Source organism: Candida albicans, chromosome 5, assembly GCF_000182965.3.
Source record: "Candida albicans SC5314 chromosome 5, complete sequence".
NCBI classification, from domain to species: domain Eukaryota; kingdom Fungi; phylum Ascomycota; class Pichiomycetes; order Serinales; family Debaryomycetaceae; genus Candida; species Candida albicans.
Genome location: NC_032093.1, coordinates 1,113,165 through 1,140,198, shown reverse-complemented (window position 1 = coordinate 1,140,198; position 27,034 = coordinate 1,113,165). Strand labels below are relative to the sequence as shown.

At 33.0% G+C, this 27,034-nt stretch overlaps 12 protein-coding genes across 12 annotated transcripts; 5 read left to right on the top strand and 7 right to left on the bottom strand. All coding sequences in view use genetic code 12, as the record gives it.

The window, feature by feature from the left end:
- Window positions 1-26: 26 nt before the first annotated feature.
- On the bottom strand, window positions 27-941 carry PCL5 (Pcl5p; the record flags this gene model as incomplete). Its single annotated transcript, XM_716827.1, has 1 exon — window positions 27-941. The coding sequence occupies one exon, from the start codon at window positions 939-941 to the stop codon at window positions 27-29; it is 915 nt and encodes a 304-aa protein (XP_721920.1).
- Window positions 942-1,828: 887 nt separating this feature from the next.
- Window positions 1,829-3,052, bottom strand: CAALFM_C505180WA (uncharacterized protein; the record flags this gene model as incomplete). The annotated part of the gene is made up of 1 exon (XM_716826.1): window positions 1,829-3,052. One exon carries the CDS (start codon window positions 3,050-3,052, stop codon window positions 1,829-1,831), a length of 1,224 nt encoding a protein of 407 aa, XP_721919.1.
- A 1,231-nt stretch (window positions 3,053-4,283) lies between these two features.
- Window positions 4,284-6,377, bottom strand: PAN3 (Pan3p; the record flags this gene model as incomplete). The annotated part of the gene is made up of 1 exon (XM_716825.2): window positions 4,284-6,377. One exon carries the CDS (start codon window positions 6,375-6,377, stop codon window positions 4,284-4,286), a length of 2,094 nt encoding a protein of 697 aa, XP_721918.2.
- Window positions 6,378-6,879: 502 nt separating this feature from the next.
- CNB1 (calcineurin regulatory subunit B) lies at window positions 6,880-7,401 on the top strand (the record flags this gene model as incomplete). The annotated part of the gene is made up of 1 exon (XM_716824.2): window positions 6,880-7,401. The coding sequence occupies one exon, from the start codon at window positions 6,880-6,882 to the stop codon at window positions 7,399-7,401; it is 522 nt and encodes a 173-aa protein (XP_721917.2).
- Window positions 7,402-7,578: 177 nt separating this feature from the next.
- On the top strand, window positions 7,579-8,880 carry CAALFM_C505150CA (protein-lysine N-methyltransferase; the record flags this gene model as incomplete). The annotated part of the gene is made up of 1 exon (XM_716822.2): window positions 7,579-8,880. The coding sequence occupies one exon, from the start codon at window positions 7,579-7,581 to the stop codon at window positions 8,878-8,880; it is 1,302 nt and encodes a 433-aa protein (XP_721915.2).
- On the bottom strand, window positions 8,875-9,933 carry CAALFM_C505140WA (2-dehydropantoate 2-reductase; the record flags this gene model as incomplete). The annotated part of the gene is made up of 1 exon (XM_716821.2): window positions 8,875-9,933. The coding sequence occupies one exon, from the start codon at window positions 9,931-9,933 to the stop codon at window positions 8,875-8,877; it is 1,059 nt and encodes a 352-aa protein (XP_721914.2).
- Window positions 9,934-10,053: 120 nt separating this feature from the next.
- CAALFM_C505130CA (putative dephospho-CoA kinase) lies at window positions 10,054-10,779 on the top strand (the record flags this gene model as incomplete). Its single annotated transcript, XM_716820.1, has 1 exon — window positions 10,054-10,779. The coding sequence occupies one exon, from the start codon at window positions 10,054-10,056 to the stop codon at window positions 10,777-10,779; it is 726 nt and encodes a 241-aa protein (XP_721913.1).
- A 54-nt stretch (window positions 10,780-10,833) lies between these two features.
- CCT3 (chaperonin-containing T-complex subunit) lies at window positions 10,834-12,423 on the bottom strand (the record flags this gene model as incomplete). The annotated part of the gene is made up of 1 exon (XM_716819.1): window positions 10,834-12,423. The coding sequence occupies one exon, from the start codon at window positions 12,421-12,423 to the stop codon at window positions 10,834-10,836; it is 1,590 nt and encodes a 529-aa protein (XP_721912.1).
- Window positions 12,424-12,685: 262 nt separating this feature from the next.
- On the top strand, window positions 12,686-15,040 carry TIP20 (Tip20p; the record flags this gene model as incomplete). The annotated part of the gene is made up of 1 exon (XM_716818.2): window positions 12,686-15,040. One exon carries the CDS (start codon window positions 12,686-12,688, stop codon window positions 15,038-15,040), a length of 2,355 nt encoding a protein of 784 aa, XP_721911.2.
- A 571-nt stretch (window positions 15,041-15,611) lies between these two features.
- On the top strand, window positions 15,612-17,300 carry DUN1 (serine/threonine protein kinase; the record flags this gene model as incomplete). Its single annotated transcript, XM_019475438.1, has 2 exons — window positions 15,612-15,632; window positions 15,729-17,300. The coding sequence occupies 2 exons, from the start codon at window positions 15,612-15,614 to the stop codon at window positions 17,298-17,300; spliced, it is 1,593 nt and encodes a 530-aa protein (XP_019330983.1).
- An 88-nt stretch (window positions 17,301-17,388) lies between these two features.
- On the bottom strand, window positions 17,389-18,654 carry CAALFM_C505090WA (uncharacterized protein; the record flags this gene model as incomplete). Its single annotated transcript, XM_716816.2, has 1 exon — window positions 17,389-18,654. One exon carries the CDS (start codon window positions 18,652-18,654, stop codon window positions 17,389-17,391), a length of 1,266 nt encoding a protein of 421 aa, XP_721909.2.
- Window positions 18,655-19,110: 456 nt separating this feature from the next.
- GRF10 (Grf10p) lies at window positions 19,111-21,168 on the bottom strand (the record flags this gene model as incomplete). Its single annotated transcript, XM_716815.2, has 1 exon — window positions 19,111-21,168. One exon carries the CDS (start codon window positions 21,166-21,168, stop codon window positions 19,111-19,113), a length of 2,058 nt encoding a protein of 685 aa, XP_721908.2.
- Between the last annotated feature and the right edge of the window lie 5,866 nt (window positions 21,169-27,034).

Below are 27,034 nucleotides of genomic sequence, written 5' to 3'. Positions count from 1 at the left end.
TTCTGCCAAACAGAATAAGTAAGCTGCTAGGCTTTAACCTTCTTGGCAACTGGTTGTTCAGTGTCAAATAAGCTTGTAGAACTTCTCTTTTTTGACAAGAGGGTTGGTTGTTCGTCTTTGACAACGAAAACTTTCTTGTTCAATTGGTTGTTGAAATAATTGTTAAAATTAACATTGATAATATTCAAATTATCTAAATTCAATTGATTGAAAAAACTTTGCCAACTATTAATTTTATCTTTAATTTCTTGATTCCAAACTATTTCAGTTCTATTATCAAAAATTAGTTGATATTGAATAAAATCATAACCAAAAATTAAAAGTAAATTGCACCAATTTTCATATTTTGATCCAATTAAACATAAATCGTAATTTAACCATTGAAGAATTGTTGATTCAATATGAACCAATTGTTTAACATTGGAATTTTCATTTAATCCACAGATTTTACACCAAGATTTGAATGAATAATTATAATCTTGGTTGAATTTAGAACTAATAATAATCAATCCGAGAAATAATTTTTTGGCGTCAAAAGTGATTTTTTGTTTGGCAACAATCAATTTATAAATGTAAAAGCAACTTAATTGAAGTGATTGAATGGAAGTTTTAGATCTTCTGAGAATTTCAATAATGAATAATTTGATTGACTTTTCATCAAATTTCTGGTTTTTGTACAAGATTTTTAATAAGTTAATAGAACAGTTGACTAAAATAGAATTAAATTGTGCCTTATTTAAATAATGAGTGTAGTAGTTGTGATGGTTTGGAGATAAAGTAGATGTTGGTAAATCAGATGTAATTGTTGGTGGACTTAAAGTTGGGGGAGTTAACAAGTTAGCGTGTGGTAATGATTTACTTGTTTCTGTGGTGGTTGATTCCTTTGAAAAGGATGGTACACTTGTTTCTTTATAGGAAATAGGAGAAGTTGGAGATTGCATTGTATAATAGAAGGAAAACAGTTAGGAGCGGGAGTGGGAGCAGGAAACAGGACGATAATTAATAAAAGTTATTCTCAGTAATTTCTTAATAGATTCTAGTCAGATAATGTGCATGCGAGTATTGTAAATAGTAATATGGTTGATAGTTGTTTATAGTTTATAGATGAAAATTTTGATAATATTAAATAAACAAAAGTGTGGATAAAATATAATTTATATATAAGAAGTATACAAAAAGTGGTTGATGGAACCTCAGTAACAATTACACAATAACCAAAAAATGAGTAATTTTTTCGACATCTCCTGCAGATAAGTTGTCACTGCTGATAAAGTCATTGCTTTTTTTTTTTTCTTTTCGCAAGGCGATAAGAGAAAATAAAAATGAGTCAACCACCACAGTATACAAATAAAATGTCGTGACCCACAATTTGTTGCTGCTGCCACTAATTTTACTTGTCGCGCTAGAATAAATTTCTTTTGGTGTAACTGGGACACAAACTTCACACGAGATTGCATCATTGACCGGGACAGATCACAAACCAGTTTGTGGAGTAGGACATTTGCCACCAAATAATACTATTTTAGTGTTTATGTTTATGTTGGTTGTATGTATGTACCAAATTACTATTTCCCTCTTTGTATATGTGATGTTGACATCTATGAGTAATATTAAAAACCAGTGACTGGTGTTGCAAAAGTCGTAAATATTTTTTTGCTGAAATTTTTATCCAAATTTGCTCCTATTTTTTGGTTTTTCGCATTTGCCACCAAAAGGTGTCTCCGATAACGGCAAAAAGGGCTATGATTCATAAACATTTACAATACAAATAAAGATATATTCTTAGCTACTGAACAAACATACACAACTACAAAAAAAAAAAGAGCACCTACTTTCCTGGCAAAACAGTATCAAGAAATTTGACGATATTAACGATGGCAAAGAACTGTTTTGCATCAACACCATCAATAGTCAAATTAGCATCATTTTCTAATTTTGAAAGCAACAAATTTTCAAAAAAGCAGACATCATGAACACCCAAAGGTTCAATATTTACATCAACATGAGCAGAATCTTTGTTGTTTCTAATGTATTTGTGAATCTTAGGGTTGTAGACACCATCCGAGTTTCCCAAGTTTGGAGGAATAGGATAATCCAACGCGTATTTAGACCACTCCAAAATATCATCACGGAACGATTCGTGTTCTCCGGCAAGAACAAACACAGAGTATCCCGGTTTTCTGTAAGTATCAATCTCTTCCCAATCTTTAGGATCATAAGGACAATTTCCTGGAGAAACAGTTAACGACTTGAGTTTTGTGTTACCAAGAGTACCTTGATAAACTTCAGCACTGGAAAAACGATCATATTGGATCACATCGTTAGCAGAGTAATTATAGTATGAATGGCCTGGAGTATTTTGATACACTTCTGGGATTAATTTGACCCAAGGACTGACCAAAATAACACTTCTAGGATAAGGCAAGTTTGGCTTGTTCAATCTCAAGTATTGGGTAAAAGTTATAGCCAAATTACCACCTGCAGAATCACCCATTAATAAGAGATTTTCAGATCCTCCTCTAACCAAAGAAGTGTAAGTATCAACTAACTGAGCTAATTGGTGCGGAACAGGAAAACCTTTGGATGTCAAATTATAATTCAACACAAGAATCGAGAATCTCAGTTTCTTTGCTGGCTCTAACAAATGATAAATACTCAATAAAGTTTCAATCTGTTGTGGTGCAACATCAAGGAAATAGCCACCACCGTGCAAGTAAATCAAAACCGGGTCATTTGGTTTTCTGTTCTTACTTTCAACAAGCCAATAACTTTGCTTATCAAACTTCTCACCAAAATGTGGCAATTTAGTCATATTGGGATAGGTCTTACCAATTCCTTTGTTAATCATGTCGCCTGTGGGTGTAGTTGCAAAAATTGGGGTATCTTTAACAGGGAAATTAATCAAAGAACGACAAAGAATAACTTTCAAAGAATTCGCCAAATCATTCTTGTATCTTTTGTTGACACCACCAAAAATAGGATACTTTAACAACGCCAACAATAATTTAATTGGCAACGTAACAAGATCAAATAATGCTCTTAAGGAAATCATGATAGTTTGTTTGTTTTGGTTATTGTAAAGCTTGAGAGTATATTTATTTCACTTGAGGAAATCCTGTGTTATTTATGGGCAAAACCATTCCTTTATAATTGCTCTTTTACCCACTTATTGCAAGAACCATTCCTGGTGGGAAATGTGTAATTTTCATATTTGTAATCTATCAGTGGAGAATGTTGCAGGCCTAGAATTGGTTATTTATCCCCTGCGCAAAAAAAAAGAACTTGAGAGTTTATTCTTTTGCATTCTATCGTGATTCCAGAAATCCGTAATTTTGTGTGATATGACAACTCAAAGTTGACAGTTTGTCTATTAAATTGATTGTTTCAACTATTGGTTATAAAATCAAACGTTTGGAAAACATTTATTACTTTAAATCTTGCTCACTAAACTCATTGGCTATTAAAGTATCTTCCAAGTATCCTCCCCTGGATAAAACTCAACTACCTTTTTATCAAATGATTAGAGAATCTTTAACTAGTAGAATTCTATACTATACATCGATCTGAGCTGTGACTTAGAAATGGTTTATGAAACTGTTTAACAAACAATTTATTCGAGAGTTTTACCTCACACAAAATTGCACTGATGAGCCTTTTTCTACGTATACTTCTTATAGTTTGCTGTTTGGGCTTACATTGACATCAATCTTTCATATATTTTTTAGCAAGGATTTAAAAGAACAAACATTCTTGCACTGTGGCTGGTGCTTCTAAGCAAAACTCCTCAAGTAGTTTTATCTTCTGACGGAACAAACAAGTAGTGGCGGATGCAACTACATTTTTGCCGCATTTCCGTATTTCCCAAAAATGACCATTAAGAAATATTTGCAAATCTCCATTACCTCAACACCCTCTATTTGTAATCAAGAAGATTAGCCAGGCCCAATACAAGCATAAAATCTACTAACTAGTTTTGAGTCGGCTGTGAGAGGGTATATTTCCGATTCCAAAGAAAACAGACCAGGCGGCCCCCCCGCACAAACATAGATGATTCTAGAGAAACCCCAAGCAGGAAAACTTAACTGAGAATTGGCATATTTTGCACAATTGGATATCTAAATGGGCCATCTACTCTTTCTATATGGGTCTTTTCAGTTATTGTTGTTTATTTATTAAGTTACTATAATAGTATTTAAAACCTTACCAATCTACTCGATACAATAATACCCAATGAACATTATAATAAAACAGAACTCCAAGTACAAAAAATAAAAAGAAACCTTCTATTCCCTCATTAAACGGAACTTTGTGTCGATGATTTCTTTCAATTCCTTATAACTAATAATAATACATTCGTCGTTGTTGACTAATAATATCTTTTCATCAATACCACAATCCAACTTATTGAGATTAATCAATACTTTATTCAAGTTGATCACCTTTTTATTGTTTGAGTCATAACAATTGTACACATAATTCAAAAACAACTTGATGATCTTGTCATTTTCAGAATTCGAGTTGTCATGTATCAAATAATTCAACTTGGTCATTAATCTAAATAATCTTGCATTTTCTAATTCCGAAGTCAACTGTCCTTCAATGAAATCTGAGCTATTTTGTAAACTGTCAATGATATTGAACATCTTTGGAGTCAATCGTTGGCTAAATTCATTTAAATCAAATTCACCACTTGCTGTATCCAAATCGTTTAATTCTTGCAAATTGTTAATAATTTCCTCCGACAAGTTAGTGGAGGCTTTCAACAGATTATAAATATTGTTGCTTTGTCTCATATTCACAGGCAACAATAAAATAGCCAACTCCATCAACACTTTACCCACTTTTTGGATATCTTGTAACTGTCTAATCTTAATATCCTGGTTGGTTTCATCGTCTTTGAATTCTAAAATATCACTAATTCCAACTGAGCTCAATTTTATTCTATTTTTATTAGTGACAATAATCTTACTCAAATCAATAGTCGAACTGGCCAGTAAACCTTTTTCGTGGATGGCCATAATAGCATTGATCAATTGAATCAAATAATTCCACAATAAGGCCTCATTTACCGGTTCAACACGTAACCCCTTTTTATGATGCTCTAATAAACTGATACTATTTGGATAGTAATCATATATAATACACAATGACGTATTTCCAGATTGATTCCCATTGAATGCCATAGTGGTAAACGCATCTTGCAATCCAACAATATTGGCGTTCTTTATGGATTTCCATCTTTTAATAGTTTTGAATGGCTTTTCATTTATAATCTCATTGCATGGCTCAATTTTCCTCATAACATATAAGTTTCCATCTATATTATCAAGACATTTGAAAATTAAACTGTTTTTACCTAACCACAATTTGGATACTGGTTCATAAGATTTGTCTATTGGTACCAATGAATGATACTGGTTAACATGCTCAGGCAAATTCAGATGGCTCAAACTTTGCAAACTTGCTTCGTTCTTCTTATGCAAATACTCTCGCAAATCATTGGGAATAAACATTGCCTGACTGTTTGTTTCATACGGTTGTAAAGGAATCGTCAACCTTGGTGGTGGAGCGGGTGCATATAAATGATACTGTAATGGATACATTGGTTGGTTTGCAGCAGCGGCTGCTGCACCTGCTGAACCGGGCAACACAGGACCAGGTGTTTCCAGACCAGGTGTTGGTGCAGACATGTCCAAATTATTTGCAAAATAAGGGTTTGTAGATGGCGAAGACTGCGAAACCCCCATAGATAAAATACGGTGTTGCATGGTAGGAGGTTGAGCACCTGATGCTAATGGTGAAGGGACAGCCAAAGGTTGCTTTTGTTGTTGTTGTTGTTGCTGCTGTTGCTGTTGCTGATTCTGTACAAGTGGTGCAGATGAAATACCTATTGGAGTTGATGCACCTCCCCTATTGCCATCTGCATTGGAATTGTTTGCAAAGTCAAAGTTTGTGGGAGTAAATGAAGGAGTGCTTACGTTGAACCTCTTTGATGTGAATGGTCGTTGTGTAGTAGGTGAATCCACAGTATCAGGTTCAGATACACCATTCTCAGGCTTAAAAACAGGAATCTCTTTCAACTTCGGCGACAAAGTGGAAAACTTGTTCGACAAATTGCTGACACTGGGTTGAAAGGAAGGGGTGTTTAAATTGAACTTTTTCTTGGACGACAAATCTGCAGATGATGCAGTTGAGTTAGCACTATTTGGTGTAATCACACTTGTCGAATTGTTCGAGGTATTGGTAGCCTGTTGTTGTTGAGCAGGTTGCTGTCGATTATGACTGAAAGCGCAACCTTTGTTTTCATATTTACAATATCCATATATCAATATATTCTTGCAAAGCGTATCTTTCGCTGTATCTAAATTTATATTCATTGACTATTGCTTGTGTTGTGTTGTATTGTTATGCTTTTCTAGTATTACCATTCAATGTATAAATTATTATAAAACTGGGAAGAGAATTGAACAGGTTGTAATGGGTTGTTGATATGAGATTACGCTTCGACTTTTGAAACAATTTTTTTCTGGTGGCTCATTCTTTGTCTGTCTGGAATTCTTCTTTGTTGTCACTCAAGCATAGCTATTAATAGTTTTGATGTAATCGGCCAAAATGACATAAACCCGAAAGCTTTGCTAAATTACCAGCTATATTTACCAATTCTAATCACCCTACAGGTCTATATCTGGCTAGAATATACCATCGTACCTTTCAACCCACGTCTTGTCTAGGCTGGGATTTATATATATGCCCTATATGCAGGCATTTTATGCTAAATATTTTTAGTGCGCTGGTATGTCGATTCATAATTACACGACTCCAAATCGTATACTTTACTACAACTACCAGTACATTCGACTTCAACAACTACTGACAAAAATGGGGGCTAATGCAAGTATTCTTGATGGTTTCATCGAAGATACCAATTTTAGTATTGAAGAGATTGATAGATTGCGCAAGAGGTTTATGAAATTAGATAAAGATGGGTCAGGGCAAATTGATAAGCAAGAATTTTTATCCATACCTGGTATTAGTTCGAATCCATTAGCCACCAGATTGATGGATGTGTTTGATAAAGATGGAGATGGATCGATTGATTTTGAAGAGTTTATTACTGGATTATCTGCATTTTCTGGGAAATCAGATAATTTAAACAAATTAAGATTTGCATTTAATATATACGATATTGATCGTGATGGGTACATTGGAAATGGTGAGTTATTTATTGTGATGAAAATGATGGTTGGTAAAAATTTGAAGGACGAGGAACTACAACAAATAGTGGATAAGACTTTAATGGAAGCTGATTTGGACGGTGATGGCAAGTTGAATTTTGAAGAATTTAAAAATGCAGTCAACACCGATACAATTGCCAACACTTTGACATTAAATATGTTCTGAAACTACAGTTTTGGTTTAGTTCATGTAGACAGCATCTAAGTAATATATAAAATCAACTTCATTAATGTTAGGTCAATACCTGCTGTAACACCTATTATATTTCTCCTTACAATAGCAGCACAAAAATACATAGTGTGAAATTTTTTCTTTAGACACCACCGATTTCTTCATTACCAAATGATAGACAACTTTGATTTGAAACTAGAAACTTTACTACATTGGGTAAAGAACACAGATGATGAGAAAAAGATATCAAATCATACATATATTTCTCCCAAAATTGATGTGAAAGATGTGAGATCGTCAGGTAGAGGTATCTATGCAGTTGAACCATTGAAGAAAGGAGAATTGATTCTTAATATCCCACATTCGTTCTTATTAAATTTCACCACTGTTATGGCACATATTGTTAAATATAATGGAATGGCTATAGATCTGCACATACACGTACCGTTTGATAAATCAGAAGATGAATACACAGAAATATATCGTACATTGACAAAGGAAGAGATTCTAGAACTCTCATCATTTCAGTTACTATCGTTGTACTTGACTTTTGAACGAAAAAGATCTCACAAATCGTTTTGGAAACCATTTTTGGATATGTTACCATCTATGGATGATTTCGAATTGATGCCAATAGATTGGCCACAAGAAGTATGCACGCTTTTACCTTCATCTACTGAGGTCAGAAACAAAAAAGTTCGTTCTCGATTTGACAACGATTACCAGGTTATTTGTGAGTTAATCAAGACAAAAATTGACAAAGATGGAGATGTGACAACTTTGCTCCCACGTCAAGAAGTGTTATTATCATGGTTGTGTATCAATTCTCGTTGCCTTTACATGGATTTACCAACAAGCAAAAACTCTGCCGATAATTTTACCATGGCTCCGTATGTTGATTTTATGAATCATTCATGTGACGACCATTGTACGTTGAAAATTGATGGTAAAGGGTTCCAAGTACGGACTACTTCTCAATACAACACTGGAGATCAAGTTTATTTGAGCTATGGACCGCATAGTAATGACTTTTTGTTATGTGAATATGGATTCGTAATTCCCGATAACAAATGGAATGACTTGGATATTAGCCAATATATTATACCGCTTTTAAAGCCACCACATGTGGAATTTTTAAAGTCGTTTGATTATTATGATAACTATACAATGACAAAAGAAGGAATCTCTTTCCGAACAGAAGTAGCATTGGCTACGTTACAAGAGTCTGATCCTCAAAATTCACGAAAATTATTGGCATTGATAAATGGTTACACCGATGGAGACGTATTCAAAGAGCATTCGAATGCATTGCTACTGGTCATATTGAATAAGATAATTCACGAAGCAGAAAAACATCAACACCTTCAATATGATGATGACAAAAGAAAGAAAGCGATCGGAACTTTGTATCACGACATGAAATCTATTGCTTCAAACGTATTAACATATATACAAGACGAAACTAGTTTATAATTTTGACAAGGAATCTGCAGCTTGTCGATCGATACCTCTGTCTATATTGATTTTACTAAGAATCATATTTGTTACCATATCGTTGACCGGTGTACCGACTTTCAATTTGCGTCCCAAAAATGAAATATACCCATTTAAATTTTGAATTTCTGTATTTCTCAAATTTCGTACATCCTGCCTCATTGAGGAACTATTTTTGGCAGTAATTTTACAAACATCAACAACACTCTTTAAAAGTCGATCAGTATTCAAAAATGAATCGGCGTCTGGTATGGTATTTAGGATAGTATATTCTTTGACAAAAACATGTTTAGCCTCATTGATAATCCTTTTCCATGTAAACGTTAAATTATTGCCATAAAGTAGTTCACCATTTCTGCAATCAAAAAGAGCAGTAAAAGGATTCACACAACAATTCACAATTAATTTTTCCAATTGCATTAATAAAAACTTTGGATACTCGTAATGATTTGCATTCAAATTAGGAGTATCTAGAATGCATTGAATAAGTGCCGGGAAATCATTTACATTAGACTTTCCCGGATATGTAGACAATGCTATTTGTCCTCTCCCGACATGATGGACTATACCATTATTTACATATACCCCATGTGTAGTAATTCCCTCATATATGTTGGGTCTTGCTTGGTCAGACCAGTACTTATTAATTAAAGTGTTTGTTACACCCATACCATTTTGTAAAAACAAGATATTTGTATTGGGCAATATATGTGATAAATATGGTCGGATGGCTGGTAACGTTTGATACGACTTTGTTGTGACAATCAAATTTTCAATGGTATCTTTAAAATGCTGAGGTTTGACCCCTTGTACTTCAACTTTGCTAATAAACTCTTGGTTATCATCATCTAAACGTGTAACATTGATTGGGTGATTTAAAGATGGTTCAACTAACGATTCTTGCTTTAATAATAGAATTGGTTTGATTAAGGTTGGAAATTTTTGTTTCAAGTCATGAGCTACTAGTGACCCAATAGCACCTGCTCCTAAAATATGTACCTTTAATTGATTCTTGAGAATGGTACCTGACATGTTAGGTTTTCCAATGGTGTGAAATGGTTGTGAGTCTTTTTTTTTTTTGCACAATTTTTTTCTTTTTACTCAACACCAAATAATACCTCCACATTTTAATTGAAGTACAAATAAACCCCAATGCTTATTGTTGGCTTGACTGGAGGTATAGCTTGTGGGAAATCCACTGTTTCCAAAGAATTAAAAGATCGGTATGGGTTGACTATAGTTGATGCTGATTTAGTTGCAAGAGAAGTCGTTTACCCAAATAAGCCAGCATTTAATAAGATAGTAGCAGCATTTGGGGATGAAGTTCCCAACTTGATAAATGAAGATGGTAATTTGAACAGAGCAGCTTTGGGACAAGCAGTGTTTGGAAATAAAGAAAAGTTAGCAATACTAAACTCAATTGTACACCCTGCTGTCAAGTGGGAGATATTTAAACAGATCATTAGGGCTTATTTCTCTTTAAACAAATTAGTTATTTTGGATGTCCCATTGTTATATGAAAGTGGGTTAAGTTTGTTATGTGGGCTAACTGTCACTGTGTCTTGTGAAAGGAATGTACAAATTGAAAGATTGTTAGCTCGAAACAACGAATTGTCTGAATCGGATGCTAACAAGAGAATTGAGAGCCAAATGTCAAATAAGGAGAGAAATTACCGATCCGATATAGTACTAGATAACTCTGGAAGTTTAGACTCGTTAAAGGAATCAATAAAGTGTTTAGTACCTGAAATGAAACCTAACCTTATTTGGTACTTACTAGATTTGTTCCCACCATTTGCGGTTACGTCAGCTTTATTTACTTTTACTATTAGAAGAATTGCAGAAAGATTCAAAGGCACTAAACCAAAATCCGATTAATGCATGTACAGAGAAAGGCTATTAATCAATATATATATGTGTATTACTCACTCTCTATTGACTTTGACGTACTCCACTGACAATATCATCAACTCTTAACAATAAACAGGCACTTTCAATAGCAGTTTTAATTGATTGTTGTTTGATCACTTCTGGTTCCCAGATACCGTAATCTTTCATGTCAACAACCTTACCATTTTCACCATCAATACCGTATGTGTATTGACCTTGTGCTTGTTTGGCTCTTAACTGCGATAACACTTTGATTGGATTACCCCCACAGTTTTGGATTAAAGTTCTTGGTATGACTTCAAAGGCATCTGCAACAGCTTGGTATGGGTATTGTTCAATTCCTTCAATGGTCTTTGCCTTTTCAGCCAATCTGACACTACAAGCCATCTCGGTGGCCCCACCCCCTGGAGACAATGAAGGTTCAAACATGACGTTTCTGGTGACAGCCATAGCATCATGTAAGTTTCTTTCAATTTCATTAAGGATATCTTTGGAGGCACCTCTTAACAACACAGTACAGGCTTGTGGGTTTTCACATTTGACCAAATAAGTGAAATATTCGTCACCAATCAATTCAACTTTGAATTCTCCACATTTAGTACCAATATCGGATTCTTTCAAATCTTCAACTCTATTTACGATAGTGGCTCCAGTAGCTCTTGCAATTCTATTGTTGTCTGATTTTTTAACTCTTCGTAAAGCAGAAGCTCCACCTTTCAAAAGATAATGTTGAGCTAAATCACTTACACCTTTTTCAGTGATCACCAAATCTGGTTTAAACTCCAAGATTTGATCACACATTAATTTAACTTGTTCTTCTTCGATTTGTAATATTCTGTTCCAGTCTTCTTCCTTTGTGATTTCAATGTTGGTTTGAGATTCACCCTTTTTATATTCCAATGGGCAATCTAATAATATAATACGTGGATTTGTTATTTCTCTTTTCATTTTAGGATGAACAACATCTTTGTTTAATAAAATACCATCTAACACTTCACTATCGGTGACTTCGCCCCCTGGAATCTTTTCAATACGAACATATCTTTTCACATCGATTTCCTTGTAATCTCCTTTTTCAACCATAACTGTTCTAACAGCTTTCAATGATAATTCGCACATTTTAGTAGACCATTTGTTGACATATTTGGTTCCAATAGAAGCTTTAATCAACTTCAACATGGCAGCATCATTTTTGATATCAACTGGAGTTGACACGTCGTGTATGATTTCCAAAGCATCTTTCAATGCTTGTTTTAAAGCTTTAATAATGATTACTGGATGAATGTTTTTCTCAATGTAAGGGAATGTTTGTGCTAAGATTTCTCCTGCTAAAATGATAACGGTGGTGGTACCGTCTCCAACTTCTTCATCTTGAGTTCTTGATAATTCAATCATTGACTTGGCGGCTGGGTGAGATACATCAATTTCTCTTAATATGGCGTGACCATCATTAGTCAACACTATCCCACCCATTGGATCTAATAACATCTTGAGCATTGCCTTTGGCCCTAAACAGGTACGAATAATATCGGCAACGGCTTTGGCTGCAGTGATATTAGCAACTTGTGCTTGTCTTCCCTGCTGTCTTTGCGTAGAAGTGTTTAAATATACAACAGGAGCTTGAATTGACATTTAGATGATTTGGTATAAACAGGTTGTCCCGTGGTTAGTTGGTTGGTATTTTGTGGGAAAATTTTTTTGCAATGAAAATTATTTTTTTTTTCCTTTCTTCGATTCGTTTCCATCAAAGAAGAAAAACACACCAAAAACTGAGTTGCGTGTAAAGCTGTTCAAAACTACTTGGTTGCCTTGCTGGAGTTTTTTAATTCATTTGAATTACACTCTTCTTTTTTGTTTTGATCTTTGCTGTCCAATTCAATAACATCCTATTACAATGGATGACAACTATATAAATTTAAACTTTAATACGTTGGATGATTTAAACAATATACCCGGGAAACTAGAAGAATTGAATGATCTACAATTGCAACTTAAAGATATCGCAGAATCAAAAACTAGTGGTAAAAAGGACTCTGTTTCGGGTTCAATTACCAAAGTCAACAAAGAAAAGTTGGAAAACGCAATTCAAAATCTAACATTAGATATCAGTAAATTTGATTTTGTTGGTGAAAATGATTGTTTAATGGAATGTGACGATTTGCTTGAAAAATACGGGCAATTACCAGTTTTGTTAGAGTTAAAAACACTCTTACAGACAAGACACAATGTGTCAACGACAATCAACAGACTAAAGAAACTCCAAACAATTGATGCAAAATTGGATATGAGTTTAAGTTTAACCGAATTGAAGAATATTTATGAGGAGATCAACAGTTTAAACGAAAAAGACAATTTACTCGAAAAGTTTAACAGTAAATTCAACAACAAGAGAGATGAATTGATGAAACAATTTCAGGAAACTTTAAAAGAAAACAAATGGTTAAACAACTCAAGTATTCCTAACCAAGCATTAACATTAATTTCCAAACAATTCAACGAGCTAATTTGTTTGCAATCAATCGTACTGATACCTGCTTATCCAGAAACTTGGTGGGGGTTAGATTTACTATTGGAGCCAATTATTACAAGATTCAATTACCATTTCAATAGTGTAAACAAAGAAACCAACAAACTCTCAAAACCTGAATGGGCGCTAGATTTCCTTGAGAATTTTTTACATGATAATTTAGGTTTGTTAAGTATAATTGTTGACGACACATTCAAACCCTTAAATAGAATAGGCACTTATGAAGTGATAACCTGTTTGTTAGTCCCATTGAGAAGTAAAGTTGAAAACATGATTGACTTGATTAACAAGAGAGTCACTGATAATGATGACACCGTATCACTTGAAAAGAATGGTAGGATCTTGTCCCATTTGGTTTTCGAATTGTCTTCTTTTGACCAGAGGATTAAAGCAAAATACAAATACAATCCATTCATAATAGATTTTGAAACTGTCCCAGAAAACAAGTGGCTAGGAATCACAAGTGATATATTGTTGAATGATCTGAATCATGCTGCTAAAAAGTGGTTAGAATTTGAAAACAGATTGGCATTGAGAAGGTTTGACAACGAGATTATTAACGCATCAGACGCATTTTCAATTGACCACGATTACCAAGGTCTTAATCATGACAAAGAAATTAACTTGCATATTTTGAGGCCAACATATTCTGCATATGGTTTAGTGAAATTGATAAGCAACTTGAATTCGCATTTCCAAACATTAAATATAGTCAAATACCAGTTACAGTTTGTGTCACGAATTCAATTGGGGTTGATAGACAAATACTATGACATTATCAAGAAACATTACAAAGAGTACAATAACAAGTACAGTTTTAAAAATGCATTGAATATGATTCCCGGAGCCATGGTTGATGAAAGTATTAACAAAAACAAACCTGGAAATGACAGTACTATTAATGAACACACCAAAAACGGTATCACTTTGTTAACTGAAATTTTTTGTTCTGCCAAGTACATAAGTGATGCATTAGAGAATTGGAGTAATGAATTGGTTTTCATTCAATTATGGTCTACATATACAGGGTTATCAGCAGAATTATCTGAGGATAAAAGTATATTTGATTCTGCATTGAAGCAATATGATGATTTGGTAAATAAAATTTTCAAAAGTTATGAAGAGCTTTTTAAAAGTGAAATAAAACAATTGTTGAAAAAATATGTCAATCTAAGTGAATGGGACTCGCCAAGTACTGCTACACGGTCGGACAAGAATAGCGAACTTGAGCCATCGGCATATCTAACACCCTTGATCACCTTATTGCCACAGTATTTGGACATTATATCTAGAAGCGTATCACAATTGGATTATTTTATAATCAGCGATAATGCAGTTTCATCTTTGTGTCAGATATTGTTTGAATATGTTTTAACAAATAACGAGTTTAACCGAAATGGGATCGATCAAATGCTTGTTGATTTTGAATACATTGTTAAATTTTTGCAGTACTCGTTGAATTTGAATACACTGGATACTTACAGTGAAGCTTATGAGTATTCAAATGATACTAATTCCGATTATGTCAAGATTGTACAAGCAATTGATTTGCTAGATTCAGTTGATCCTGATATGATAACCAATTTCAAACAAGAAACACTGGACAAAAATAGTGCCCAACTTAATGAATTTGTCACAAAATTAAGATTGAAATATCAACACGAACTTAAAGAATTGACTAATTACGATATACAGAATTTATTAAGTAGAGTAATGTATTGATGTAATATAAACGATTGAGTTGGTATGAAGTATTGGTAGAGCAATATGAGGCCCTGTCATTTGTTTTTTTGCCTTGGTACTTGTAGCAATGATATACACATGCAAGACCATGCAGTATTGTTAATCGAGTACACAACATTGGCACGCCCTGTGAGTAGTTTAGCTTTGAATTTATTTCTACCTCAATCAAGGTTATAAGATTTGATATGTCTTGAGGTTATTGGGTTTAGTATAATTCTATCTGATGATGAGTAACCGAATTGGGAAATACGCGCGGCGTGTCATCAAAAAGGATAAATTTATTCATTGTTTTCATTTTCAACGTATAAAGTAATCAATAATAAATAATTAAATAATTAAAAACGGCCAAAAAAAATTTCTACTAAAGAGAAAATTTCTAAAAGAGTCCACCACTATTGATACAACAACAATTGGAAAGACGAAGTTATTGGTAGCTACGGATTCGGATTCTCATCTCTTCCAGTTTATTATAAACCCTGCCTTCATTTATCTACAAACAGAGTAATCAAAGCAGAAGCGAACACGACTTTTTTTTTATTAACTTACCACCATGTCATTGATCAGGAAAAGGGTATGTTGAAATTGAATATAACGTGTAAAACATTTGTACTTATTTTTGCTTAACAATCAATGTGATTACTAACAATACTTGCACTTGTGTCTTTAGAAATTGAAGGAATTAGAACAAGAACAAGAACAACAACATGGTTCAAAAACCCAACATACACCAGCACATGATAGTTCAGAAGTAGAACTAATTGGACGACTATATAATGTCAACGAAAAAGGAACCAATCTAGATATTCCCAAGAAATCTGTAGTAATTATTGGACGTAGTAGTTCATGTGATATTAGAATCCAAGGAATTGATGTTTCTTCAAAGCATTGTCAATTAAACATTATTCAAACTACCAATAAGCATATTAATACGCGTAGTGAATATTTAAGCATTACAGATTTGAGTTCAAATGGGATCAAAATAAATGATGAAAGTATGAGCAAGAGAACAAGTATAATTCTTAAGACAGGAGATAAAATTGCATTTGCTAAAACTGGAGGGTGCTATATTTTCCGATATATTATTAGTGATCAAGAATACAATGAGGAAGATGATGGAAATGTGCAGTTGAAAAAAAAGAAAAAGTATGCTTCATTTTTTGACGATTATATTCTTGGTAAACAATTAGGGTCAGGTCATTATGCTGTTGTGAAAGAAGCTAAAGATAAAAAAACGGGACAAGCTGTTGCCGTTAAGATTTTCCATCCTAATAAATCAGGTTTGGTGAATAAAGCCAATTCGGCACAACAACAGCAAGAAGATCTCAAATTACAACAAGAAATGAATTTATTATTGTCAATTGACCATCCTAATATCGTCAAATTCATTAATCATTATGTTGAACCAATTAACAACTATTCCGTCAACACTTATTTGGTATTGGAGAAAATGAATAGCGGAGAATTATTTCAACGAATAATTAACAAATCAAAATTAAGAATTGATGAAACAAAAGCAATTTTCCGTCAAATTTTGTCTGGTTTAAAATATTTACATGATCATGATATTATTCATCGTGATATTAAACCCGAAAACATTTTATTGGATATAACTCCAAAGACGTCGCCACACCAGAAATCGATGGGACCATGGGATAAAGATGAATTTGACATCAAAGTCAAAATTGCTGATTTCGGATTAGCTAAGTTTATTGGGGAATTGAAATTTACCAACACTTTATGTGGGACTCCTGCTTATGTGGCACCGGAAATTCTTAAACCCAATTGTCGAAAGTATAGTACAAAAGTCGATCTTTGGTCACTGGGGGTATTATTATATGTATGTCTTTGTGGGTTCCCGCCATTTAGTGATGAATTGGGTCCACCAAATATGAAGGAACAAATTTTGACTGGTCAATATGCATTTTATTCTCCTTATTGGGATGAAATAAGTGATGTTGTTTTGGATTTGATAAGTAATTTATTAATTGTGGATCCGAATGAAAGATTTAATGTTGAACAAACATTGAATCATTTTTGGTTTAATGAAAAAGAACAAGACAGTTTAGATAATAGTGAAGGAGCTGAAGAAAGTCAAATTGTCGAAGAATCAAGTTGTTTTTCATCTTCATCTCAACCTTCATCGATGATAAATGGCACTAAAAGACTAATGATAAGATCCAACACTCAACCAATTACTTTAAAAGAACAGCATGAATCACAAATCAATTTCAAAACTTGAAGCATATGGTAGGAGTTTTCTATTGACCTAGCATTAACTAATTAATTGTTTTATAATATTTACAAGAATACAAGATTTATATTACGGTCTATACAATTTTACTAGTAACTAACTTTATATCATTCAATCTAGTTTCGTGGAACGTCTTTAACATAGATTCATTATAAATTATTGAAGATTTGATGCTCTCTGGTAATTCAGACGTCTTTTTCTTCTTTTCTGTAATTGTTTCAAATAATTTATTTAATTTGCTTAAATAAATATTTGCCAGTTTCCAATTCTGTAAGGCAATATAAGCATCAAATAATCCAATTAAACATTGAGCTTCATTAGGGTTCAATTCGACACCTAATTTAAACCATTCGATTGCTAAATTATAATTTTGGAAACAATTCATTTCTAAAAATCCCAAATTTATAATAGAATCCTTTAATCCTGAACTTGATGAAATTTCCCAATGATATTTACTTAATTTTGGATTAGTATTGACATATAATTGTCCTAAATAAAAATGTGATTTGACAATGAATTCATTTGAATTACCTCCACTGCTGCCACCACCACCACCAAATCCATGATTTATACACTTTTGGAAATTCAATTTCGCTAATGTTAAATTGGGGTGTTTTAAATAAGTAAAATAATAATATCCCATATTATAATATATTTGACATAAATGATCATCATAATCGTCACCACCAGAATTTTTGTTACTGGCAAGTTGAATATAGGTTTGCCAATATTCAATTGCTTGATTAGGTTGATTTAATTCCCATGATAAATCACCAGCCATTTTAAATACCAAAGGATGATTAATATCAATTAATTGTTTAATTAATTCATTTGCATGTTGATAATCTTCTTCATCAACTATTTCTTTCAATATTTGTCGTTTTCTTACGGTTTCAAAGGCAAGAATAGTTATAGCATCATTATTACCCAATTCTGCCAGTTGTTCAATTAATTCATTTTCTAAATCTAATAAATGAACATCTATTGAATTGGTCACCTTTCTAATCTCTTGTAATAATTTTTTAAATTTCATCAAGTCATATGATGATTGGATTTTCAATTGATTTAAATTGATAGATTCTGGGGTTGATAAATTTTTGTATATATGATTCAATATTGGGATCATTTGTTTATATGTCAATTGTGAATCAATATCAAATAATATTCGATTAAGAATTCTCTTGGACGGTAGGATAGTTAATAATTCTGGTCGCTGTTCTTGTCGTTGTTGTTCGGGAGTATTTACGTAGTTGTTGTTTGTTGATGTAGATAAAGAAGATGTAGTGGAAATAGTCGCTTTCGTTGCATTTGAGCTAGCGTTCCGAAGAAACTGGCGTATCATGACTTTGTGTAGATGGTATTGGAATATCTGACGTTTTTTAGATGGTGTTTTATTTTTCACCAAATTTTTTTTACTACCTTTTTTTTTTAGCCAATCCTCTATCCAATTTGGGTGTGGATACTACAACTCCATAATTCTATACTAATATGCAAATCCAAACAACTATAATAAAACAGTGCATTCAATAAAATAAATATACAAAATACATATATATAAATAAGAATACATAAAACACAATTGATACATGAATTGACCCCTTTTCGGAGAGTTCATTTTTATTGTTACACTTAACACTTGGGGATAATGAATTGAAAGAAAAACTAAATTACTATATTATAAAATGACAAATGTTGTGTATATATATGAAAGAAATAACACAAATAAAATGATTAAAATGAAATTATAACGAAGAAGAAACGATTAAAAATACAAGACTATTGTTTCATTGGAGCAAACTTAATTTTCAAAATCAATAAAACTGTCTAAATTAGTGTTGCCATTGTTGTTATCATTTTTTTGTTGTTGTTGGTGGTGATCTTGAGAATAATGATGTTCAAAATCTATATCTCCAAATTCATTCCCCACATGAAAATCGTCAACAAAATTGATACCATTGGTGTTGTTGTTGTTATTGCTAGTCTCACTCAATCCGGTGAACGTCTTGTCACTTTTAGTTAAACTTCCATTATTAATATGAGTATAACTGGATCCACTCAGGGTAACCCCATTAGCTAGTTCAAATGCAGATGGTTCATGTGCTTGACTTGTAAACATCCCTATAATATCATCTTCTGGTGAAGTTTCAGTAGTAGTAAATCTTGTGACTCCGTCAAACAAATTATTATCGTCATCAAGAGGTGGGCCATTGGTACTACTATTGCTTGATACATTTCCATTGATGTATAACTTGGTCTCACTATTCATTTTCTTCATAGCAAATTGTGGAGAGTTTGTAGATGCAGATTCAGACGATTCATAAAACAATTGATCACTGAAAATAGGGTTATGGCTTTGACTATTTGAGCGGTTTGAATTGGTGTTGTTATTGTTGGTGGTGGACGCTATGGAAAATGGAGATTCATTGTAATTATTGGTATAAGTGACATTGGTTTGTGATTGGTTACTACCATTCAAATTTTGAGGTGTGAATGTAGTCGATGATGGTGTATGCTTGTTGGTGGTGGTGGTGGTGGCGTTGGTATCCTTTAAATCAGTTGTGGTAGTGTGATTACTATTTGAGATTGATTCATAAATGGCTGGCAAATCTTGGAAATCACCGGGAACAAATCCTTGCATGCTGGATGAATTGACAGTTTTAGTAGTATTGAAATTATTATTGATTGCACTGGTTGGAATAGTCTCAAATGGTTGTGAATTAAAGTCAAATTGGTTGTGCGGTTGTGGTTGTGGTTGTGGCTGAGCCTGACGTTGTTGTTGACGTTGACGTTGCTGGTGTTGCAAAATGAATTGACTTAAATATTGTAATGATAAAGTGCTGCCCACTAAAACATGTGGGATGGTATTTGAAAATGATTGGTTTTTTCCATTTGACGGTAGACTGTTGTCATTGGCAGCAAAAGCACAACTCACTTGTTGACCCTCACTAAAATCATCACAAATAGACCATTGATTGTTTGTATTACTTCCATTGAAAAAATACACCAGAAATTTGGGTTTTTGACACAAGTTTAATCTAATTTCACTAATATTGTTGTCGTCAGAGCTGTTAGTCCCGTTAGTGTTATTATTTTGATAATAATTGTTATCAAACAAAGAACATTTGACAACAGCATTCAATGGATAAAATATACGGAATAAAATCCTCGAGTTATTACTTATAGCCAGGAAAAAATAGTTTAATTCCAAATTCTTCTTCAGTAGTATGATTAATAAATCAGCATTAGACATCACTTGGTTCAAAGTGACTGGAGCTAAATTAATCAAATTATTTGTAAGCAAATTGCTTTGATGAAACCCAGTTTTTATTCTTTGCCATGATCCTACTGATAATGAACGACAATCAATAAAACAATATTTCTCATTCACTTCAACTGGTATACTTGATATGTTCTTGAGCTTGTCATTGAAATCGGCAGTAGCACCACCAGCACTACCATTGACATTAAAATTTGTCATATCAGTTGTAACAGTAGGTGGATTTGGTGTATACGTATTATATATGCCAGCATAATTACCAGGAGAATCTGTTTCTTTTCTTAACATTTGTCTTTCAAATTTTCTTTGTTTTGCTCTTCTATTTTGGAACCAAATTCGAACGGCTTTCTCATTCATTTGAGCTTTATCACTTATAAATTTTCGACGTTCAGGACTTGGGTTTGGATTTGTTTCAAATTCCGATATTAAAAATTCCAAGGCTTCTCCAGTGGCTCTTATTCTTTTTTGACCTGAACTCGCATTAGTATTACTATTTGTGCTAGTAGATGATAATGATGTTGGCGGAGTAGGTGTAGATAGATCCTGGTTCACCAGTGATGAAATAGAGTCAGGAGACATGGTTACTATATGCTAATGAAATAGTGACTCTCTTGAGATATGAGTTGCCAAGTTGGAAGATCTAGCTTCTTGGTTTGTTAGTATATATCGGGATGAATATTTGTAGGTTATACTTTAAGTGAGACCAAATGAAAAAAAATGAGTGAAAATCTTTCGTTTGAGATTTCTTTTTTCTTTTGTTTCTTTGTCTTTGATTCTCAGCCTTAGCCTCTTAGGAAAAAAAAGAAATGAGCCTTTTGTGTACTAAGAAAAATGTCGTTGAATACTAAGCCAATGACTATTTTTCTGGCAAATGTCGTGTCGCAAAAAAACAAAAATTTGAGTGTCGCTTTTCAAAATGGTCCAATAAGAAGAATACAAATTCTTGTTATATCAAATATCAACAATTTGATGGGAATTTTGGATATACTAGGTATTATGAGGAAAACAGGTTGCTATACTTGGTGTAAAGATTTAGTATTAAGGTGGTTGTAATGCACTTGATCCTCGGAATGGTTACCAAGCTGTTTCTTTTTGTAACTCTGTAAAATTGACCTGTTTACGTAGACTCAACTACTTCCTTTTTCACTAGCAACACTGAAGTTATTCTAGGTAAACAAATTATACTTACTATCGACTAATATATGTCTGTAATTCCTTTGTGGATATTGAATTCAGACAATTGAATGATTCTCAAATTGGTATTTACACACACAAGATTGGAACGATACGATTAGACTGATGTTACAAAAAAACGATATACTATGATCCGTACTTTCTTTTATGTTTGATATTCTGAAAGATTTTGATCTCTGTGAGGTATCAATGAATAGGATATCCTTGTATGTACTGTTATGGGAGTAATATCTTGTTGAATACTTGTGTACAAGTCGTGTACTTCGTTATATCTTTTAGACTTTTTGTAGTGGAAACGAATTGAATCTTCACAACTTCAGTAAAAACTTTGTAGGACAGTTTAATAGTAATAAGTAATAGGAATAATAAAAGGAAAAAACCAGAATCAAAAAAAATATAAAAAGAAAACAGAAAAAAAAAATTAATATGTGAAGAGGAAAGATACATGAGAGAAATACCAAAGTATATAAATAATCTTGAAATTCACAATAGCTATAAACCTGGGTTCGCAATCTGGTATATAATAATGTACATGGTTACTTCACACAAAAACTAGAAGCACTAAAACTTGAATTCCTTTTCCCTAAATTCTTCCAAGTATAATAAATATTATTGTACTATGTGTCTTGCCCTGTCCTGTCTGCCTTCCTCTCTCCCTCTTCAAAAAAAAAAATTGAACCGAAGAGAAAAAAGAAATTCACAAAACCGCATAAAAAAAAAAAGAAACAAAACAAAAAAAAATAATCCTATTGTTTTCTTGGTTTTGTGTAATTACATAGCAGGGGTTTTTTTCTTTGTTTTTCAAGAGTGTGTGGTGATTTCCCCCCAACTGCAACATTACATAAGCATAAACACATATATATATATGTAAGAGCAAATGCAAGAATACAAATACCAAGAAACAAAGGCATCGGTTAACAATTATCAGTTCACCTTTTTATTATTATTTTTTGTCTTTGTTTGCTGACTTATATGTTTAGTGAAAAACTTAGTATACCAAATTGACTATTATATAGATTGGTTTGTAATATTTTAGCACCCGCATATTCTGCAACTTTTAACTTCTTGGTGAACAATAAAAAGAGAATAACTAAATTCAGAATAGTAAATGCTAAATATCACTTTTGTGCTAGTTCAATCAGTTTACTTTTTTTGTCAATACTACATTTCCACCATCATTTTCATTTATTTCCATTTTCTTCAAAGCTATTATTAGTTTTTATTGAAGTTTGAGTTCTCGGATAAAGTAAATGTAGTTGGAAGGAAGGAAATATACCATCCAGCAATAGCAAGCGAAAGTAATGTTACACAATTACTGGCAAGGGAATGAAGTGATGAAGAAAACAATAACCATATTCGTTTTGCAGTTAGGATGGAATTCTGCCCAGAACAGTAAAGAGGGGGAGGGGAAGATGAGCCATTGAGAGGGGAAGAGAGTCAAACACTTTGAACCCTTTTGCATATCTCACATTATAATACATCATTCAACATTTAACGACAATAGTCTTCAACAGGAACCTAAAAATCATGGAACCCCCCTTTCATTTGCAACAGTTTTCAAATTGGATACCCACCAGTTTTAATTTCAAAGTTTGAATCTCTCCATCTTTTTTTTATTTGTGAAAGTAACTTGCAACCTTCATCCTGTAGATACTTTTTTATCTCACGATAACAAAAAAAATTTTTTTTCAATAACCCAATATTCATATGGCTTGGTGGAAAATTATTCAATATTGTAAACTGTATTAGTCTGGATCACTTTTCTTTTTTACCGTTTTCTCCTTCCTTTTTTTGACGTTACTTGGTAACTTCATAATGGGTTATGTTTGATAGTTATCACAAGCAATGGATAGTAATGAGACCATGCAAAATAATAGAAATCGCTAATCTTATAACAAAGCTGATGCATGCTGAGTTATGAAGCCCTTGAATACTCCAATTGGTTTGCCATTTTTGTGCAATATAAATGAGAAGTCATAATGATGAAATCACCGTAGTTACAAATTATCAACATTTTTTTTTGACACAAAATAAAATCAAAAGAAATAATGAAAAGGTTTTTTTAAAAAAAAAACTCTGAACAAGATCGTGTAGTTTTGTTCTTTTTGCCATTGTAAAAGATATAAAAACTCTAAACTTGACTAATTTTAATCAGTTGGTCTTGCTTAAATGTACATGATGTAGGTTTCCTTTTTTGGTTCTCATAAAAGTAAGTCAAGTTAGTCATTTTCTAGTTTATATAGTTAAAATAAGGTTCGTCTTTGGAATATTACCTCAGTCTCATGAATGGCTTTGTAAAAGATTATTTTACATTAAAATCTAGATGGACAGTAATTTGAATCTTGAATTGTTTCCATTGTTAAACTCAATTATCAACACAGAAATATTCTAACAAAAAGAATGTTAAAAAAAAATAAAAATACTCATAAGCTGATCGTCCCCCCACCCCCCCTGAACTTGGCTTTTTTTTATTTTTCTCTCCCCCACCGGAACTAAGTTCCGATAACACTAAAACACACACATAACAATAATCATTGGCCCTTGGTCTTATACAACAACTAAAGAGTCTCATTCTTTTTTTAAAAAAGACTATTGAAACTAAAAGTCCAACGTTAAATTTACACGGGATCTTAAATACGGGTGTAATAAACAATAAGCAATCTGGTATCACCGAGTTTCCATCTTTGTTATTATGTGGAAACTATAACCTGCAGCTTATCACACAATCAAGTTTTTTTTTTTGTTCTTCCGAAAGCAATCTAAACTTTAAATAGCGTCATGACCTTATTGGTTGCAACGGCATTTTTCAATTGTCAACTACTGATAACGTTCTGTTGAACATGATAAAATTCTCTTATAATCGAACAAGAGAAAGGCAAATAAAGTCTATTTGATGATAAACTATCCTTTTCTTTCAACAACGATGCCTTTGATTGGCTAAAGTTCTCGACTCTTTTTCTGCTTTATGTTTTGGTTCGTAAAATATCTCGCACAAAACACTTTTGTGTGGTGTTCTTATTGGGTACAATTAGTCCTTAGTAAATTGCCTACTAACTTGAAGTTTGACCACAAATTGCCACACACCCAATTAGAACCAAACTAAAATAGGATTTGAATACTGAGTGTTGTTGTTTTTTACAACTTTTATAGCGGCTAAAATGACTTGGATTATCCCACTTTGAGGTTATATGTTTCAGTTGTATTACCCATTTTGTTTATGTCCTGTTTAAGTTGTACTTGTTGGCGTAGTTGCGAAGGCAAAAATCTATTATCAGGGCGGGCACAAAAGACAGTTGACTCTTTCAGTTATTGACAAGTTTCCATGTTTGATAATAAGGACCAACTTCATATGCATTGAAGATATTAGACGAGCAAATATAGAATATAAAGGCTGTTGTCATTATTTTGTAGTGTGTGCTTATATGGAAAAATGGCAACACTGTTTTCTTTTTCACTGCTGCTTCTTGGCTCGGAAAATTGGCCAATTCTAACAATTTGAATCATCATTATCTTGGATCTTCTTTATTCGAATTATATAAGCCAATTTCAGTGTTTCTAATTGATGGACACTATGATCGGCCAAACCCGTTAAGGTCAAATAATAAATAGTCGTAATCATTGTAAATTTGAAGAAAAAAAAACCTGGATCCAGACTTGTTAAATCTGATGTTTTGACGATTATCATTGAATGTAAGATCACCACCGGAATTAACAAAAAATATAATAATAATACTTCAGTTAAGGAAATCAAAAAAAAAATACAGCCATATTCGGAAATTCAAACTACGCAAATAAATGTATATTGTGATAAGAGATTTGCAAGCAAAAAATATATGACGCCTTTTGGTATTTAGTCTCTTACTGGATGGCTGATACATATGCACAATATATTATTGTTGAAACTAAAATGGTTTTAGGAAAACCATTGGTACAGTCTACGCAAATCTTTCGAAGTTGTCCTTTGGGGGCGGGGGGTGATTATCGCTTATATTTTCTGTTCTAGGCACATCTATCCACGACTATGAAACAGATGAGGTACTTGTTGTAGGGTTGGCAGTTTATTCATACACATAGCCCCCTAAAGAAACCTATTTTTACATGCTTATAAAGGTCAACCTGGGTTCAGCAAAACTCAATCTATATGTTTTGAGTTTGGTATGTTTGACCGTCAACCCCATTAATGAGTAAGACAAAGCTTTTGAGTTTGGAGTAGTGTTGTATTTTTTGAGAAGGTAGAAAAGTATAACTACAAGTATATGAACACCTCAAGGCAGAGAGATCTACCAGAACCTAAGCCCTCTCCATCGCATTGTCTTAACACCGAGCTAGTGTTATTGTTGCTACGTCTGTTTGCACCCTCTCTTATAACACATATCTTTTATGTTTGCTGTATTATCTTCGCACGGTACCTAGGTTATTGAACTGTATTGTCAACGCGGCCACACCCCCTCCCTTGTACCAATCAGCTCTATTGTTGCTATCTAGTGTCAAACTGTTTCAGACTGTTGAGTATTGATACTTGATAGCGTATTTGCAAATGTTTAGGGGGTGAAACTTGATAACTAAGCACTTATTTTTTATCTATGACGTAATTAATCTTTTTTAGAAACATGGGTTGTTTTTTATATGGCAATGTTAGTTACTTATTTGACAAGAAACTGTAAAACTACAACATCTGGGAGGTTATCTCGGTTATTGTCACGGTTTGAACCATTCTTTCAAAAGCATAAAATAGATATTGATTGTACTATATGACTTATCAATAACTCTTTGTTTTTTCTTTTGTTAAGGTTGACTATTTTTACCATTTTTTGACAAGAATATTGGCTCAAAATTAGTTCCAACAGCCACACCTATACTTTGGCTCTCGACATCATTACCTGTACAAAGACACTGAACAATGTTGCCACTCGTTTTCAAGAGCTGTGGAAGCAAATAATGATATGTTCCTGAATTACTGGTTGCTTTTGCAATGGTTTTCACACACATTAAACACATTCCACTCTCACAACAAGAAAATAAATAATCATATGATTCTTGTGTTAGGTGTAGGCGATACCAATTTTCATTGCTATAGAACCTGTATAGCTTAATTATAGTATTATTAAAAACAGGCTGGTTTTAGTTTCTTCAATTTCTCTCTCGATGAACGCTTGAGATGGCCATTTCGTTACAAGCATTTGATGTGTGGTGAAAAACTACATTTCCAGCATCATATAGCATAAAACACACTTAGCTCTTTACTTAGTTG